The 16,763-nt window shown below is 46.5% G+C and overlaps 1 protein-coding gene across 1 annotated transcript; it reads right to left on the reverse strand.

Moving 5' to 3' along the window:
• Positions 1-1,052: 1,052 nt before the first annotated feature.
• On the reverse strand, positions 1,053-11,948 carry TACR2 (tachykinin receptor 2). Its single transcript, XM_063338692.1, is given in 6 exon segments — positions 1,053-2,181; positions 3,699-3,895; positions 4,233-4,389; positions 7,563-7,757; positions 11,435-11,838; positions 11,841-11,948. Coding segments are annotated over 6 exon segments (1,257 nt in total). The 3' UTR covers positions 1,053-1,985.
• Positions 11,949-16,763: the final 4,815 nt, after the last annotated feature.

A 16,763-nucleotide genomic window follows, 5' to 3' on the forward strand; every position in this document is an offset into this window, starting at 1 on the left:
GCGTCTGCCGGGGACTGCAGAGGGGAGACAATGCCAGCACGTGCGTGACACTGGGGCGTCTGAAACAGGCTTTGGCTGGCTGTTACGATGAGGTGGAAGATGGGATGCTCAAGAGAGGCCTGTTTGGTCTAAAAAGTTCTGCATTAGAAAGCTGCGGGATTTAAAGGGTTTAAAGGCCTTACAGTCACATTGGCTGAGTGTGGGAGAGATACAGCCTATGTATATGAAATAGTGAACTCTGCGTGTAGGTGTCCTTCAGTTCCTCGGAGCAAGAGTCTTTGCAGCCTCTAGTAGGATCCCAGAGATGCGTGCCTTGCAGAACGTCCCTCCCAAATGGTTTTGCATCCCTTCGGAAGAAAGACTTGGTGGTGGCTGTCGGTAAATGCTTCTTATTGCTCTGCCCTGCAGACACCCCAGCGGTGTGGTATCGGGAAGAGCAGGCTGGCCAGTTAAGAAGGCTGGACAGGTAATATCTAGAATAGAAACTACCTGCTGAATGATTTAAAATAATTAACTTTTTAAGAAGGGCATACAGCCCTATGCTCTGTTGTCCCAATAGCGGGACAAGTTTGTTGGGCCTCTGTGTAACGTAATTGTTCTCTACAGCAGCCAGAGAGGGGAAGAAGACTGAGTGGAGAAGGAAGATATATCTGCTGGATCCTGTATTGAAACAGACTTGGGAGAATTGTACCCCTGAGTACTCTTTCAGTCTAAGCCACGCATCTTTTCTCTGAATTTACTGCAGAATTTAAGCCTGGCAACAGTTTGTAGTTTTGTTTTCGCAGAGCAAAGGGGAATGTTTCAAGTAACTGGATCTTGTCAACACTGTAGGAGCTTTTTGTATGTGAAGGTATGGCTCTGTGATATTATATACAAACCTGTCATGAAAGGTGAAGGTGATTGTGAGGTGCTACTTATCACACCAGTATTTAACGCTGTGTTACTTTTATATAACGTTTGTATTTCAGCTTTTCCTGCTTTGCATGCCTGCACATAATGCCTCAGGCTTTGAAGATGACATATTGCAGCCTTTATTTTCATGGCTGAGAAGAGAAGAACAGCCATAATAAACATGGAGTAAGTCTGGAAAGGGAAGATGAAGGGACTATCTGGGAAAAAAACCCGATGGGTCACACTGCAGTTAGGACTAAGAGGAGGTAAAGGAGGTGGATTCAGACCGGATCCATGAGCCCTGACCAAGCCACTGAGCATCCCACACCTGGCCACTGACTCTTCAGAGAGCCTCGCTCTCCAAATTAGGCACCACAATTAACTATGTGAAGTCAGAGGGATCACTTGGGCAGTTTAACAGGAAGATGACATTGTGTTTTGGTACGAGGTTATCGAAATCCATGCAATGACAACATCTTAAGGAACTGTTTCTCACTTTCAATTGATGAGGGATGATGCTGGTGAAATTGCAGGTCTGAAAATACTGGAATTCAGAAAAAATTCAAGGCAGGCTTTTCAGTCTGGACGCATTAATATTTGCCTTTGTTGTAAGCAAGCTCTGCTCCACGGTCTCCTCTGCCTTGGCGCTGCTGAGCCATGGGCCTTCACTGCCCATGCAGCCCCGAGGGCCCATCCGAGCTGAGCCAGGTGTGCCCCAGCCTTCCTGCTCCATCACCTCTTTTCCAGATGTAAGCGTCTTGGTGGAACAGAAGGCAGGGCATCACTATCTGGAAGAGAATAATTGATATTCTGCTGATTGGCACTGCCTGAGGTCTGCTTTGCTGCTTTTTTGACCTCTGTTCTGTATTGCAGTTGTTGGTGTAAGAGAGGGCTGAACTTGCATCTATACCTGGGTGATATTTGGACCTACATGGGTATAAGTATTATCAGCGGGTTGCTTTCAATGCTGAAGGCACCTGAAAGTGTCCCATAGAAAATGGTTGCTTCAGAACAAAGACCTGCCTCGGGCTTCCACAAATCCGCTGCCTTGAAAATGGTGTTATTAGGATAGAGCCAGAACCGGGAGGAGAAAATCAAAGTGTCAGCTGGGTGAGGGTAAACGATGTCTTCTCTTTCTCATTCAGTTGCGTTTCTGTGTTGAAACTTGTTGTTCCTGACTTCCTGCGGGTTGTCTGGTAAAGAGATGGGGATGTAAGTTTAAGTTTGTCTTTCTCAGTTGCTTTTATGCATGGACACCACCGGAAGGCTAATTTGAAGCCAGAACGAAATCTGTAAATGTAAGAAAAGAAATTAAATGGTAAAATGATCTTTTCAATTGCACAGAGAAAGAACAAATACATTACTTGGTTCTACCTCTGAATGACCATGGAAATAACGGCTTTCTATTGAAATTAAAGGAGCTAGTTGCAGAGCTAAATGGAGGGAAGAGCAATAGGAGTTTATGATCAGATTCCCTTATATTTTAAGTAAATATATAAGATCAGATAAATGGCAGGATGTTTGATGTGCTCGGTAGAGGGTGCTCACCATGCTGATTAGAGCATTCGGTGAGAAGCAGAGCATCTGAGGAAAACACGGTGTCTTCCAGCGGATGTCTTTACCCGCTGGAAACTTTTTAAAAAAACATGAATAATTAAATGAGGGAGGAAGCTGTCTGCTTTCTGAGGGAGGAGAAGGAGGATGTGTTTGGGTGTTTCACATTAAACGCAGATTGGCTGAATGGGCTGCAAAGCTGCCTTCTTTTGCGAACTTTGGGGCAGGATGCCGTTTGAAACCCTCTCAAGGAGGGAGCCTCCTAGCATCGCTCTGGAGTTAGGTGTTTTGCTGGTGGGCTTCCAGTGAGACAGCACTGGAGGTGCTGGAAGAGGTGTGCTGATAACTATTTCTCCCACGCTCGGCGTCCTGCCACACCAGTGTCCCAAGAGCAGTCTGTTCTCAGCGCGGAGCAAGAGAGACATCTCTTGGCACCACGAGGTCATGCCCGTCAGGGGGAGTGCCTGGGCGGGAGTCTTGGCAGGTCACCCGTGGGCTGCTCTGACTCTCCCCCACAGGGATGAGCCCTGCGCCTGCATGGAGGGGGTTCAGGGCTGTGCTTGCGGGGTGGTGGCGCAGGAGGAGCGGGGTGGTTAAGGCAGCTCGGTAATAGATCAGCAGATGCATTGCAGAAATTACGGAGTCCTTCCTTCCTTGGAAATCATAGAATGGTTGGAAGAGACCTTTAAGATCATCAAGTCCAACCATTAACCTATCACTGCCAAGTTACTGCTACAGGGGAGACCTCGCTCTCTACGGCTACCTGAAAGGAGGTTGTAGCCAGGTAGGGGTCGATCTCTTCTCCCAAGTAACAAGCAATAGGACAAGAGGAAGTGGCCTCAAGTTGCGCCAGGGACGGTTTAGATTGGATATTAGGAAAATTTTCTTCACTGAAAAGGTTGTCAAGCACTGGAACAGGCTGACCAGGGAAGTGGTGGAGTCACCATCCCTGGAGGGATTTAAAAAATGGGTAGATGTAAGGTAGTCTGCGTGTGGAAGCTGGTGCAGATGTGGCCCTGCTGACCATACACCTGCTGCCCATGCTTTATTCGGAGGTGGGAATTCTTAAGGGTTGAGTTAAAATCTCACTCGCACAGTGTGGCTAATCTTACATTATTAGCAGAGCATAAATTAACTTGTCTACCCGGCCAGTGGACTGCAGTCGAAAATCACAGTTGTTCTCAGCTCCAGAGATTTACAGTTTTTCAGATTGAGATTTTCGTTTTCTCTGCAAACGTGTGTGCACCACTCACCTTTGGTTAAGACAGCAGTATATGATGGGGTTGTACATCGTCGAACTCATGGCAAGGAGAAAGATCGCAAGATAAACCTGCTGAATGTACTTCTGCTGGTAGATGTCTTCCTTGAAGCTCCCCAGGATGAAGTATATATGATAGGGCAGCCAGCAGACAGCAAAGATGATGACAACTACGACCATGGTCTTCACAAACTGGAAACACAGAACCATTGTGTTATTCCTGGGTCTGGTTTATCCTGCAAAGTGCAGATTCACCGGACACCAGGTTTTTACTCTCTAAGGACTGCTGGGAAGTGGCTCAACTGCTTACCAACATGTGTCTTTCTTCCTTGGAGGCTGGCTGGTGCATGTAAATCCCCATTTTTTTTCATATTGCTAGGTGGTGCCCTTTGCCCCTAGCCCAAAATATTTTGTCGACCTTTCATGCCCAGTCTCACAAGATTTTGTATCAAATGCAAGCTCCGTTTTGGAATTGGCGCCAGCAAGGCTGGTGCACTGAGGGTAATTATTTTTAAGTTTCGCTTCTGACCTTTTTTTTTGCATTAACTTGGTGTTCGTAGCGGACTCTGTTCAGGTGGTTGCCTGGAACCGCGCTGCTCCACAGAGTAATTCCTATAACGCTGTATGCAACAAACATCACCATTAAAGGCAGTAAATAAATCAACACGATCACTGCGATGTGATACCTGAAAAAGAAGAACAAGCACGTTTTCATAGTCAGTATGTCTCTTGAAGGGCTCTTTCAGAAATTGTCTTTTGGACATGTGTATCTGGCTCCCATTAACTTCAAGCCCAAAGCATAAAGAAGCAGGAATTTCACCTACAAACATTGTTACAGGGACTTCTGTAAATAGCAAAAGCTCATATCTCTTGTGTTGTGATGATTAGTCCTTGGACTGGATTCACTGCTCTTTCAAGACAGGGTAATATTAATATAATTTATCTTTTATCAGAGGGTTACAGTCCATGGCCACCTGCCTTGAATTTTGCTGTCCCACTGCAGTCAGGAGAGACGTCTGAAACTTGTGGCTGTAAAAACAGGAACCTTTAAATCACAGATATGGAAAAGGAATATTTCAAAAACTGCAGAATAAGTTGACGAATGCAATAGTGCCAAGAGCTTAATTCCAGCAACCACGAAAAAAACATGGATCAGGGACTTCAAAAAGTAGCTGGCTGCTAATAGGGTGCACGGATTCGGCAGGGAAGATGCTGCAGATAGTGAGGAAGGGGTATTGCTTGCTTATAGCATGCAGAAAGTGAATGGCAGTCATTGCTGCATTTGTCTTGCTGGCTGTTTTTATCTGAGTGCACGCGCGACTATATATCACCCACAGGCTGCTCGGTTACTGAAAGCGCTGGCATCTCCTCTGGATGTATTTTAGCTTGGCCCTTCCCAGCTTTCCATGTTATCCCACAAGATGCTGCTGGTTCCCTCATGCTGGGGTTTGATTATTTTAAGCAACCACCATTTATGGGGAGGGAACAACCTGCGTACTACTTGGTGAGAGCGGCTGTCAAATTAACATAAACAGTGTAAAAACCAGGATTAGGCAGGAGGGCTCTGGCACATGCTGCTGGCAATGACCAGGAAAGGCAGGGTGCAAATGGTCTTTCTCAGCATGACAAGGCTCTGGAGTTACTTTCCCCATTAGCGAGCGGGGTCAACAGCTTTGATGAGCATCGAAACGGGTGCTGGGGCGCTCGGTGGTGTTTGCTCCTTGGGGTGGTGGCAAATATCAGGCCAGTGGCTACATACAGAAAAATATATTTGTGAAAGGTGGCAAGTTTTGCCCCTGTCTGTTTTCCGCCTTTCCCAATTGTCCTCTGAGTGATATCTCTTTTGAAGGTCTGATACCGCGTGTAGAGTGCAGCAAAGCCCTTTTAGAGTGCCCATCCTGGGAGGAGGAAGAGAGGATGGGAGCCTAAGCCCGAGCATGTGGCAAAAAGAAACTTTTAGTCTTGTAGTTTTGCTACTTTGCTGCAAAGTTAATCTGTCACCAGGTTAAAATTCTCTGTGGTTAAGGTTCTTGATTTTGGTTAAACTTATACGAGTTTAGTCCCTTCACATTCAAGATTTCTCAGGCACTGGCAGTCACAGTAGTGGGCATTGTTTGAGTTTTTTTAGATGTGTTTCTACCATAATTATGCACATTTTTCCTGCAGAAAGGGATTTTCCTTTGTTCTGAAGTCTAGAAATCTTGAAGGCTGGTTTTACTCTGCTACGAAGGATTTGGAGGACCCACGGTCAACAGAGGAACGCAGTTCTCCATTTCTTTGTTTTTTTTCCTTTGGGTTTCTTAGTATTTCTTTTCCTCAGTATTTGGACTAGCACATGAGTGGCTGCACGTGGCTTTTTCTCCCTGGTCTGTATGGCAGGCGTTTGTCCCAACAGATCCATCACTCAAGATGATTTCTGGGGAGCACTGCTTCCAACTTCCTTTCTAGGAGAGCTACTGAAACCTGCAGATCTGAGGCTGCTCAGGGAGAGCGAGCTGGTGTACAAAGTGATTTATTGTGTTTGGGAGCTGCTGCTCTTCAGCTGGGGATCCCAGAAAGAACCTGCCCTGTTATTTGCTGCGTTCCAGACCAACCTTTCCAGCCTGTGGAGATCTTGTTGGCATGCTGGGAAACTCTTGTTTCAATCCTTCCCAAACTGTCGATGCAGCAGAAATAAACTTCACGTTTTTCATCGGAACGAAATAGTCATCAGTGACTTATTAATAAGGGAGTATCTACTATCCCTCCTTCTTAACCGGCAGGAGGCTGGCATCTTGTGCTGCCCAGCATGTGCCATGGGGTACCAGCCAAGAAGCCCCAGGAGGAACACCACCCAATGCAATGTGAGCCTGATTTTACTCTTTTCCTCCCCTGTGACACTGGAGGCTGGGGACAATTGACCGCCAATGCCTGAATATGCTGCAACTCAGCCAAACTTACACGAAGCTCCTTGGAACTTGGCACATAACTAGTGCAAAAAACAGTTAGTTTGGATAATAACTGACCGCAGGAGGCACCCAGCTGTCTGCCAGAGTTGAAAACTGAGAAAGGGAAAACGTCCCCGGTGCACGTAGCTGGGCGAAAGTATTCACAGCGAAGAATGGATGGGTGAATGGGTTTAGCACTTGGTTTTGGTTTGAAAAATTGTTCCCATTTTGTTAAGCAATTTGTTCCTTTTCTGCAGTTCTTCCATTACTCCTTCGTATAAATATGTTTTGCTTGATAAATTTCTCAAACTGCTCTGTGTATCATGTGCTTCCAATAGTGATTAATCACAGCAGATCCCCTAAATGTGGGGGTATGGCTTGTTTCATCTGTCTGAACAATCATGCTTTAAAGCAGGAGGAAATTGCTGTGAGAATTCGGAGCGCAGATGCGTGCCCAGATAAGTCAGTCTATAAAACCTTAGGATGTTTGAAACATGCTCCTCTTTCCTCTTCCTCCCCCTCCAAAGAGCAGCATAATTTTTAGCTAATTATGTGGCTTCTCAGCATTAACAATATCTGGTTCCTTCCTGCCTGATGGAGGGAGAAAATCCAAAAATCTTCAGAACCAGGATTTATTGCCTGTTGAAAGACTTTTCACCCTGGTTTCTCTTAAATCCAAGCTCTGTGTCTAGGGCTTCTAGACCTTATAACACCTTCTCAAAGCAGCGGAGGATGGCGCAAAACCCCCTTCTTTACCCTGAGCCGAGATCACCTAGCAGCTTTATGCACAGCTGGCTTAAATTGAGCTTAGATGGGCTGCCCCTGACTCGTACTCCCCAGCTGCGTAGCTCCCCTGGCCAACAGTTTGGAGATTAAATTAATTTCATAGTTAACTTTTGCACGAATTGGGAGGTTTTTTTTGTTTCTCTTACGTGAGCTGGTGCTTGGATCCGACGTCATCTGGCCAGACAACAATGCATTTTGTCGTTCCGTTGTCTGTCGTGATCTCGGCGTAGAAGCACTGCGGGAAGGCGAGCCCAAATGCCACCAGCCAGATGATCCCTATGATGACTCTGGTGCTTCCAGCAGAGAGCCTGGGCTTGAAGGGGTGAATTATCGCCACGTACCTGCAGGAAAAATAGGTAATGCTTTTACAGTTGCATTGGTAAATTATACAACAAATGTAGCAGGGGTGTAAAAACTCACACAGATGGTAGAGTGGGATTTATTTTTAAAGACATTTTGATAGGTTTCAGGCTATAAATAATTAGAAGGAGTTAAATCCGTTCTGAGGACAATGATTTCAAGTCTTAAGGCAGAATATATTAAACTCGTGTGGATGGGTGCAGAGAGAGTTGGGGGTTGTTCAGCGTGGAGAAGAGGAGGCCCAGGGAGACCTTATAGCCCCTTCCAGTACCTAAAGAGGCTCCAGGAAAGCTGGGGAGGGACTTTTTACAAGGGCGTCTGTTGATAGGATGAGGGGTAATAGCTTCAAACTGGAAGAGGGGAGATTAAGACTAGATATTAGAAAGAAATTCTTCACTCTGAGGGTGGTGAGGCACCAGAACATGTTGCCCAGAGAAGCTGTGGCTGCCCCATCCCTGGGGGTGTTCAAGGCCGGGCTGGATGGGGCTTGGAGCAGCCTGGTCTGGTGGGAGGTGTCCCTGCTCAGGGCAGGGGGGTTGGAACTAGATGATCTTTAAGGTCCCTTCCAACCCTAACCGTTCTATGTTTCTGGTGTGAGGAGGAAGCAGTTATCTGTGCCTTCTGCATATGGTCTTTGCAAGTATTCTGCTTACTTAGAATTTTTATTTTTTTTCCTCTTTTTTTTTTTTAATTCATTTTTAAGTACTTTATGTTTTTGGTCTGAAATTTCATGCTGTGAACTGTTTGTGTTAGTTTGGAGTTATGCACTATTTAATACCATGCCCTTCTCTCCTTCCTCTACCAAAAAAAAAGCCTAAACACCCTCTTCCTCCCTAATTATGTCAGTCTCCTCTGATGCCCCGTGTTACCACCACAGCAGATTGGGGGTCTCGAGTATCTTTTACCCTGAATTTTTCCCCACTGATCTTTTAGCCATGGAAAGCTCATGTGCCATCCACCTCTGACCCTTTCATCCCACACCTGCTCAGAGCCCTCACGGCACATCTGACTATTAGATTACTTGCAAGTCCGGGGCGCTCTCCGGTTTTAAATTCCCCATGTAGAAACGCGTGGTATCGTAATGAGTACATAATCAATTATGCATTTCTTGTCGTGCTTTCCATACTCTCTGTCACGGTTGTTACGAAAGCAAAATAGAGTGGAAAATGCCAATTGCCTCCTGGTTTTCATAGCAAAAATCTGACAAACTGTGCTGTCTCTTGGACAGGCTGTTGGGAGGGAGCTCAGCCCAGCTGCTGCTGCAGGACACAGAGCGGGTGGCTGCACGGGCAGACAGCACAGTAAGCCAGACCTTATTTAGCTATAAAATTTTCATGTCACCTCATTTTTCTTTAGCTCACTGTAGGCAGAAGTGTACAACGCTCGAATGTGGTCAGAGTGGAATCAAGTGGCGAATATTCTCCAAAATATTTGCCCACGGAAGTGCCCAAACTGCTGATCCGTGGCTCTTGATGAACGGCAAGTCCCAGGTATACGTGATGAAGCCTGATGGCAGCATCCTGCGTTGTGGGTACCGAAGGGATTACAAGGCTGCTAGGTGGAGGCTTTCCCACTCAGCCAGGGGTGAGCTGCGATTTTAGGCAAGCTCCAGCAAGTTGGGAGATTTTTACCCCAACTGCTGAGATTTCCCGGTCCCTGTTTGCTATGTGGCAGGGCTGCCTTTGTCCCCCTGCTCCCTGTGCCCTCTCTCCATGCCCTGCTCCCTGTGGCATCCCAGGATGCTGGGACTGCGCTCCCAACACCCTTCCTCTGGTCCTCATCCCACACAGACAAAACAAGCTGAGTTTCGGACACTCCTGCACGCTTTCCGAAGAGGGCCTAGGAGACTTTTGCTAACTGGAGCGGGAAGATTGAGCTGATATATTGCATTTCTGCCTGGAGTGCTGCGGGAAGCATGCAGTGGAAACAGCATGGGATGGGGAAACAGAGTGATCCTAAACCCGACGGTAAGCAACATCACCAGGGCAGACAAAGGTGACTTATAGAACTGTCACTTCTTAGCCTCCTTCCTTACAATAAACCACTTCAAAAGACATGGTTCTATCAAAGCTAAACAACGGAGCCCAAGTGGACGCAAGTTCTCATAACAATAAATGAAAGCCACAAGTTTCCAGGAGACAGTGTCAGGATCTATTTTAAGGTTAAGCAAAGAATAGCTAAATATGGTTTGCAGTGAGGTGCCAACTTTTCTTTCTGATCTGTGCCATGTGACTAAAGAGATTTTGGCTGTATAGGTACTTTCACCAAAAGTCCTCGAGGAATGAGATTAGGGAGACCTGAGGACAGGCAGAAATGGATTTATTTTTAAAGCTATAATATCCTCTGGCAGACCACATGTATAAAACAGCAGCTACCAACAGCCCTTGATTTGAAGCCAGGAAGAGCAAAAGAATATTCGAGTCTAAAACTGAGCTGCCGTTACTTCTAAATAGGGATTTGCTTTCATCTGGACAACTGCAGGCTGACAAACGCATCGCTCATCCCTGTGCTCACTAGCCATCCTTCCGACGACCGCCGGGGCCACTGTGTCAATCCGGGCCACATCCCCAACTCAAGGTGGGGGTTTCAGCAGGCGTTCCATGCACAAGCCTTCCTTCTTCTCCTGCCAGTTCATTTGTCTGGTTTGATTTGTCCTGTCGCTTGCTTCCCTGGGTGTGCCGGGGTGAATGGGGTTGGGAGCAGGGGCGGGAATTACGAAAGCGACCCTGATGACTCATGGAGCAAGGCTTTTCGAATGGCTCCCGAGGGATGCTGGCTCTGCTCCCGAGGGAGCTGGAAGGGCCCTTGGTGGGTACGCGCACTTGATAAGGAATGGAGGAAACCTGAAGGAAAGGGCAAAGTCAACAGGAGGGCTTGATAATGGAGCGCCAGATATTTCTGGATGCCAGGTCTGGCTGCCCAGGGGAAGACCTTCGCCGTGGGGTTGTCAGGGACATAGGATGGAAAAGATACAGAAGTTCCCAGCGCCAGGCAGAGGATGGAAGTAACGGAGGGAAGGAGAGCAAAGAGCATAGAAGGGAGCTGAACCTCATCTACTTCTTTTATGTGTCATTGCCTTTAAGAAAGAAAATTCCCATGGACTTTTGGCCACTTTCTAGTAAAAAGAAAAACACCGTCACGCTACTTAACAATAAGCTATAAACACATTTAGACGCCACAAATTTAAACTCGAGTGAAAGAGACTTGGCAAATGGAAGAGAGTATTATGAAAATACCAAATTACCTCACAAGTCAAACAAAATCACTGTAATTACTTTCCTCCCTCTTGGAATAAGTCATTCTTGCGAACTATTGGAGCAGACTCTGCCCTTTCTGATTCAATTCCCATTATTTCTGGTGGTTTGCTGGACTCACAAACGGGACTGCGGATGCAAGGGTTTGCGGGATGACTGGGAAACAATTTATGATCAGTAACATGGGAACAATAAAATACCAGCCGCTTCCACAGAGAGAAGAGCCTTCCTTTCCTGCCATAACTAGCATCTAAGCCCGTAGTCTATTTGCCTGGCACTCCTCCCACTTTGCTGATAAGGCACCTGACACGGTAGGTGGGGGCCAATTGCACAAAGTATTGCGATAATGTTTTATAGCTTAACAGTTAATTTTTCGGACCTTATCTTCTCCATTCGCCTCTTACCTCTCTGCAGCCACGGCTGTCATGGAGTAAATGCTCACAAACATTGCGGTGATGGGGAACCAGTTCTGAAACCTGCAGAATTCCTCACCAAAATACCAGACGTTGTGACTGGCATAAATAAAATTGAAGATGGTATTGAAAGCAGACATCAGCAAATCCGAAAGAGCCAAGTTAACAATAAAGTAATTAGTAGCAGTCCTCATTCTCCTGTGTGCAAGAATGATCCAGATGATGGTAACGTTGCCAACAATGGATGTGATAACGATGAAGGAATAGGTGATAGCCCACAAAGCAATTTGCCATCCCGGCTGGGTAAACTGGGTTACTGCCGTCCAGTTGCCGCCGTCCTCGAGGGAGTCAGCCTGCGAAACGTTGCTAGTATTTAAAACAGAAAATGTGCTCATGTTTTTTTTTTTTCCTCGGCTAAGAGTAAAATAAAATCTTCTGGCATCTGCTCATTTTCTTGCAGTAGATGCTGGTGCCGTGAATTCCCGTGCATATGACTAAGTGCCATTAAAAAGACATCGGGATGAGATGCCTCATGTCCTCTCGTCCTGTTTTCCAAGCGATGCAATGCAGTTCCAGGAGGAGATGAGCGATACCAAGGGCCTCCTCCTTGCCTGGCATTTTAGCCTACGCTCGAAGAGCAAAAACTGAAGAACAGCTCTCCCCCTTGAGTTTCTTTTTCCTCTAAAAAAGAAAGAAAAAAGGAAGAGGAAAAAAAAAAGCCGGGGGGAGGAGGGGAGGTGTTTTCCAGGTTAGTGACAGGCAATGTCTTCCTTTAGATTATTTTTAGGGACAAGAAAATATAAATGGAATTATCAAGCCAGAAAACACTTCAATCCAAGTGGAAATCCTTCTTTTTCAGGGCAGCAGTTTTCCGAGGCAGCAGGTATCCGTATCCTCTGCATGGGACTAAGGACATTTGGCTTTCTTCGCCTGCGTAACTGTTAAGTGCGATGCAGGAGCCGTACTGGGATAAATTCTCTACAGAGCTTAAGGGGACTTTGAAAGGAGGTGGAGTCTCTTGCAGGCAAAAACTAAACAGCCAGTTTGACATCAAATGAAACGTGGCAAAGTGGTACTTGAAACTTTTTTTTCTCCCCTCCCCATGTGTTTTGAAATAACCTCTGAAATGGACATGCTGCTACATCAGGATTTACAGGCTTAAATGCAAGGGTAGCTACTTTGCTGGATTTACCAGTCCTGCAATCCTCGCGTTTCCAGGACCCTCCCCAGTTCCCTGCAAGCTCTCATAGCAAAACAGAATATATTCAGCACGATTTTAGCAAGGTGTTCCTGCTCTCTGCAACTATTCGGAGGCTTACCAAGCATTTTTAATACATTTTGCTTAATGGTGACGGCCCAATACCATACTGCTCAACCAGCCGTATTTAGTAGATTTGGTATGATTTAATTTATTTAGATTAGAGAAACAAGCGCTGTTGGCGCTTGAAAGGTTGCTGGTGAATACTTCTAGGAGAGAAGCATTTGTCAAGGCCAGACCTGAATTGGGACTTCTGATAAGGTTTCAGTGGGAAGCTGGGACCCAGGGTCCTCTCTAGCATAGAAACATCCAAAGGATCCTCAGCTCCACGCTCTGCCATGTTGAGGGGCTGAACGAGGGACATTCCCTCTTCGGACTGCTGCCTCCCCTTTCCAGGTGTGCGCTGCAGAAACTTACTGCCCTCGCGTGTGCAAGGAGCAGTATCTGGTCCTCCTAGGACAGGAGAACCCCTGACTCCCCTCTCTGCTGGGAGCGCAGCGCTCTTGCTCGCACTCGGCTTTGCAGTAAGTGACAGAAACATAAGCAGCCCGTTGAGGCTGAGATTTCCAAGAGAACTTGGCACCGGCTCATGCCTGCTCTGCTGGGAGCTCAAAGCGTTTCAGGTGTTAAAACCTGTTTTCAGATATTAAAAGCTGTTTTCAGGATCCAGAAAGCTCCCGACAAGTAAAGCAGAGGAAAAACTGCCCCCGTGCATGTGGCACAGGGATGGCAGTGGTTTTCCAGCTCCCCTGGAGCTCCTGGAGCTGCAGCCATGCCAGGCTCCCCTGTATCAGGGCTGTATTTATCGGTTCAGGATCCTTTCCACCAGGTCAGCCTGGACTCTTCCCTTGCTTCACTAATTTCTGGAGGCAGCCTTCAGTTTAACCCATCAACTAACCACAGCAACTCTTTAAAGCACGTCTTCTCTGATGTGGTGTTACCCAAGTGGTGTTTTTTAGAAATTAATACTTGCAGTACTACATGTAATATCTCCTTCTCCTCATGATGGGCTTCCCTGCAGGTAATCCCACTCGGTGCCTTACGCAGAAACTGCAGAAATACACTTCTGCATGTCTTCTCATGGGCATTCCAAAGCTGTTCCAGGCTCATCTTGAAAGTCTTCCACTGATGCCTCACTAAACAGCTTGTGAATCTTCCGCTTTCCGTATGCCATCCAGGAGGGCTTTTCATGATTTGGCAACATGAATTCAACAGCTAATAGTGTTCTTCACATTTATTTCCTTTGGCTTGCTTATCTCTTCAAATCCCAAAGAGAATATGAACATGAACCTCCATAAGTTTATCCGAGCGCGAAGCTAAAGTGCTTCATCAGTCTTTGTTATAGATAGCAGAACATAAGAAAGCCCTTGGAAAAAGGACTGTACTTTTTCATGTTTCATTGGTGAACTCAAAACTTCTCTCAGCTGCCTTTGAATTTGAAGATGGTCAGGGTGCCAGCATTTCCTAGGAACCTTCTTCTGAACCATCTGCCCTGGTCCCTGATCTGTTACTTGGGTGATAATCGGGGAGCTGCCACCCTTTGGTCAACATTTCATCATAGGAGTCAGCAGGGACTTGCTTTCGTTTACACACGCCCACACCTTATATTCGTTTGCTGGTTGTGCATTGATGAGGTTATTGCCCTGGAGCCTGGCCAGTGATGCAGAGTGTGTGCTATTGGCCTTTTGACTTGCCAACTGGAGCGATTTTTTTTACACAGGCAGGCTCCAAATTCCTTGGGAAAGTTGTGCTTGCCTGGGACTATAGGCAAAACCCTCCTCTCAAATGATTCTGGAGTTACACCAGGAAAGGGGACTGTCTGAGAGCAGGGGTTTGGGTTGGGCTGGTTTCACTGTTGTTTTTATTATGGGCAGGATTGTTCGAGGTCAAACGTTGCTGAGTCACCGATCCTAGGCCTGAGCAAAGGGTGAGAGATGCAAACAAAAGATGCGGGTCTGGAAGGGTGAATAAGGTGCATTATGTCTTTTGGAAAAAATAATACAAGGTAATACAAGGCAGTGGAGGCTTTAATTGAATTGCATGTTAGACCCAGCTCTGGGAGGAAGGAAGGACCTTTGTCCAGGCAACAGCTCTGAGAGCAGGGCCATGAGCATCCACCTTGGCTAGGGAAAGGTGCAGCCGGACTGCAGCGTTATCATCCAGGCTTGGGCTGGAAGAAAGCAGCAGAAATGCCGCTGGGAGCTTTGAAAAGCTTAGGGTCTTTCTGAACCAGTGCAGGACTAGCTGTCAGTTCAATTCCCTTTTCTGCAGATCTCCTAAAGCCCGGGTTCAAACATGCTGCAGACCATTGTTTCTGAAGGCCATTCACGGGATCTACCATGCCCTGTTCACGCTTGCAACAACCCTGGTAGTCCTGAAGCCGGGCGAGGAAATGTGTAAATTACTGATCCTTAACACGAACAAACCCACCACCAGGTGGGCCGTCGGATGGCCTTGGGAGCAGATGCTGCAATGCACGATCTGCCTTGAAGCTGGCAGGGATGGAAAGCTCTCGGTTGGAAAACTGCGGCTCTGCACTACGTCGGGCTGAGGTGGAGAGAGCACAACCCAGAAGGACCCTCAGCACCCCAGGCGATTCATAATATCTTACTTTAAACCACCGTTTGATGCTAAACTATCTTAATTGGGTCCAGAAATCTTGCTGTTTCATTGTCTAGACGAAGCCTGGGATTCAGATAAAGAAAAGCATTATTCAATTATTTTCATACAGGGTTTGTAACACAAACCTGTTTTGATGTCTTGGCTCAGTTCAGACTGAAAACAACAGGAAAATGGACGCTCCTTTTAATCGGCTTCCTCATCCAGCTGGTCGTGCCCTGAAATTTTATTTGCGGAATGACAAGGTAAGGAGTTAGGAAAGTCAAACCAAAACTACTTAGTTAAATACATAAGCAAGGAAAATGCATAAGTGACAGGAACACGTTTGGATGTGAACAATGCCCGTGAGACATGAAGAACCTGTGGTGGACTCTAATTCCCAATGCTTATTCAAGACGTGATGCGATTTCCAGCCTGCACACCATTGGTGTGTGTCAGGGGTATTTGCAAATTTGTCTGAAAACTGAAGTCATTGATATTTTAGAAGATGAATGCTCTAGGACGTTGTATTATGTATTATTGTGAGAAGTGTAAGAGGTGATGAGCTGTTCTGTTGCTGGCAGGGACCCAGGCTGGATTACTTGTTTCCCAGAAGCAATGACCCATTTTAGAATAGAATTACCCAGGAATATTTTTTAGGTTTTGGTAGCAACTACTGGTTTATTGTATGTACCGACCACTTAAGTGGTTTTAGATGCACAGCTCAGAGGTTTTCCAGTCTCTTTGCTAGATAACTTAAGAATAAACGCTGCTGCACTTCATCTTCTCTGATACCAGACGCTGATTTCAATGCTGCCTGTCTCTACTCTGGGCCAGGATGCGACAACCAACTCCGTGACCGTTGTCTGCCGCTTTGAATGAGGCTTTTTTTTTTTTCCCTGGAGGAAAATAGTCCTTTGTGGGACAGGAGCGCAGCACTGCCGGCTTTGAAAGGGCTTATTTCATCTCGTAGGCATGAATGGCGTTTGCAGTTCATGATCACTGTGTAAGACCCAACACTGACCCACTGTCACGGCAGCAGGACGTGGATGGACTGGTGTGGGCGGAAAACGTGGCCGGAGCAATATGCCCATTAACTGTTGCACTTACGCCCTGTTATTTGCAGGACGGGGCCTTTTTTTTTTTTTTTTTTTGGCACGTGCAATCATCTGGGTGTTGTAATGAAAGGTAAAAGCTCTGGTATTGCTTAATTGTGCAACAGCGTGTAAAGCAGCAGAGCGCAGGGATTCTGCTTTGCGATGTTTATGTACGCTTAACCAAAAAACCCAGCACCCAAGCCGCAGCTTTGCATTTATGTATTTTGGTCCACCGCGCCATCTTAAATCGCAATTGCAGAGGTTTGTGGATACGTGCGTTGCTCTGGGCCAGGGCAGGTGGTGGTAGATGGCTGGTTGAGGAGCGATACTTTTTATTTTTTATTTTTCCCCGGACTTCTCCAGCTGC

Source organism: Chroicocephalus ridibundus, chromosome 6, assembly GCF_963924245.1.
Source record: "Chroicocephalus ridibundus chromosome 6, bChrRid1.1, whole genome shotgun sequence".
Lineage (NCBI taxonomy): Eukaryota > Metazoa > Chordata > Aves > Charadriiformes > Laridae > Chroicocephalus > Chroicocephalus ridibundus.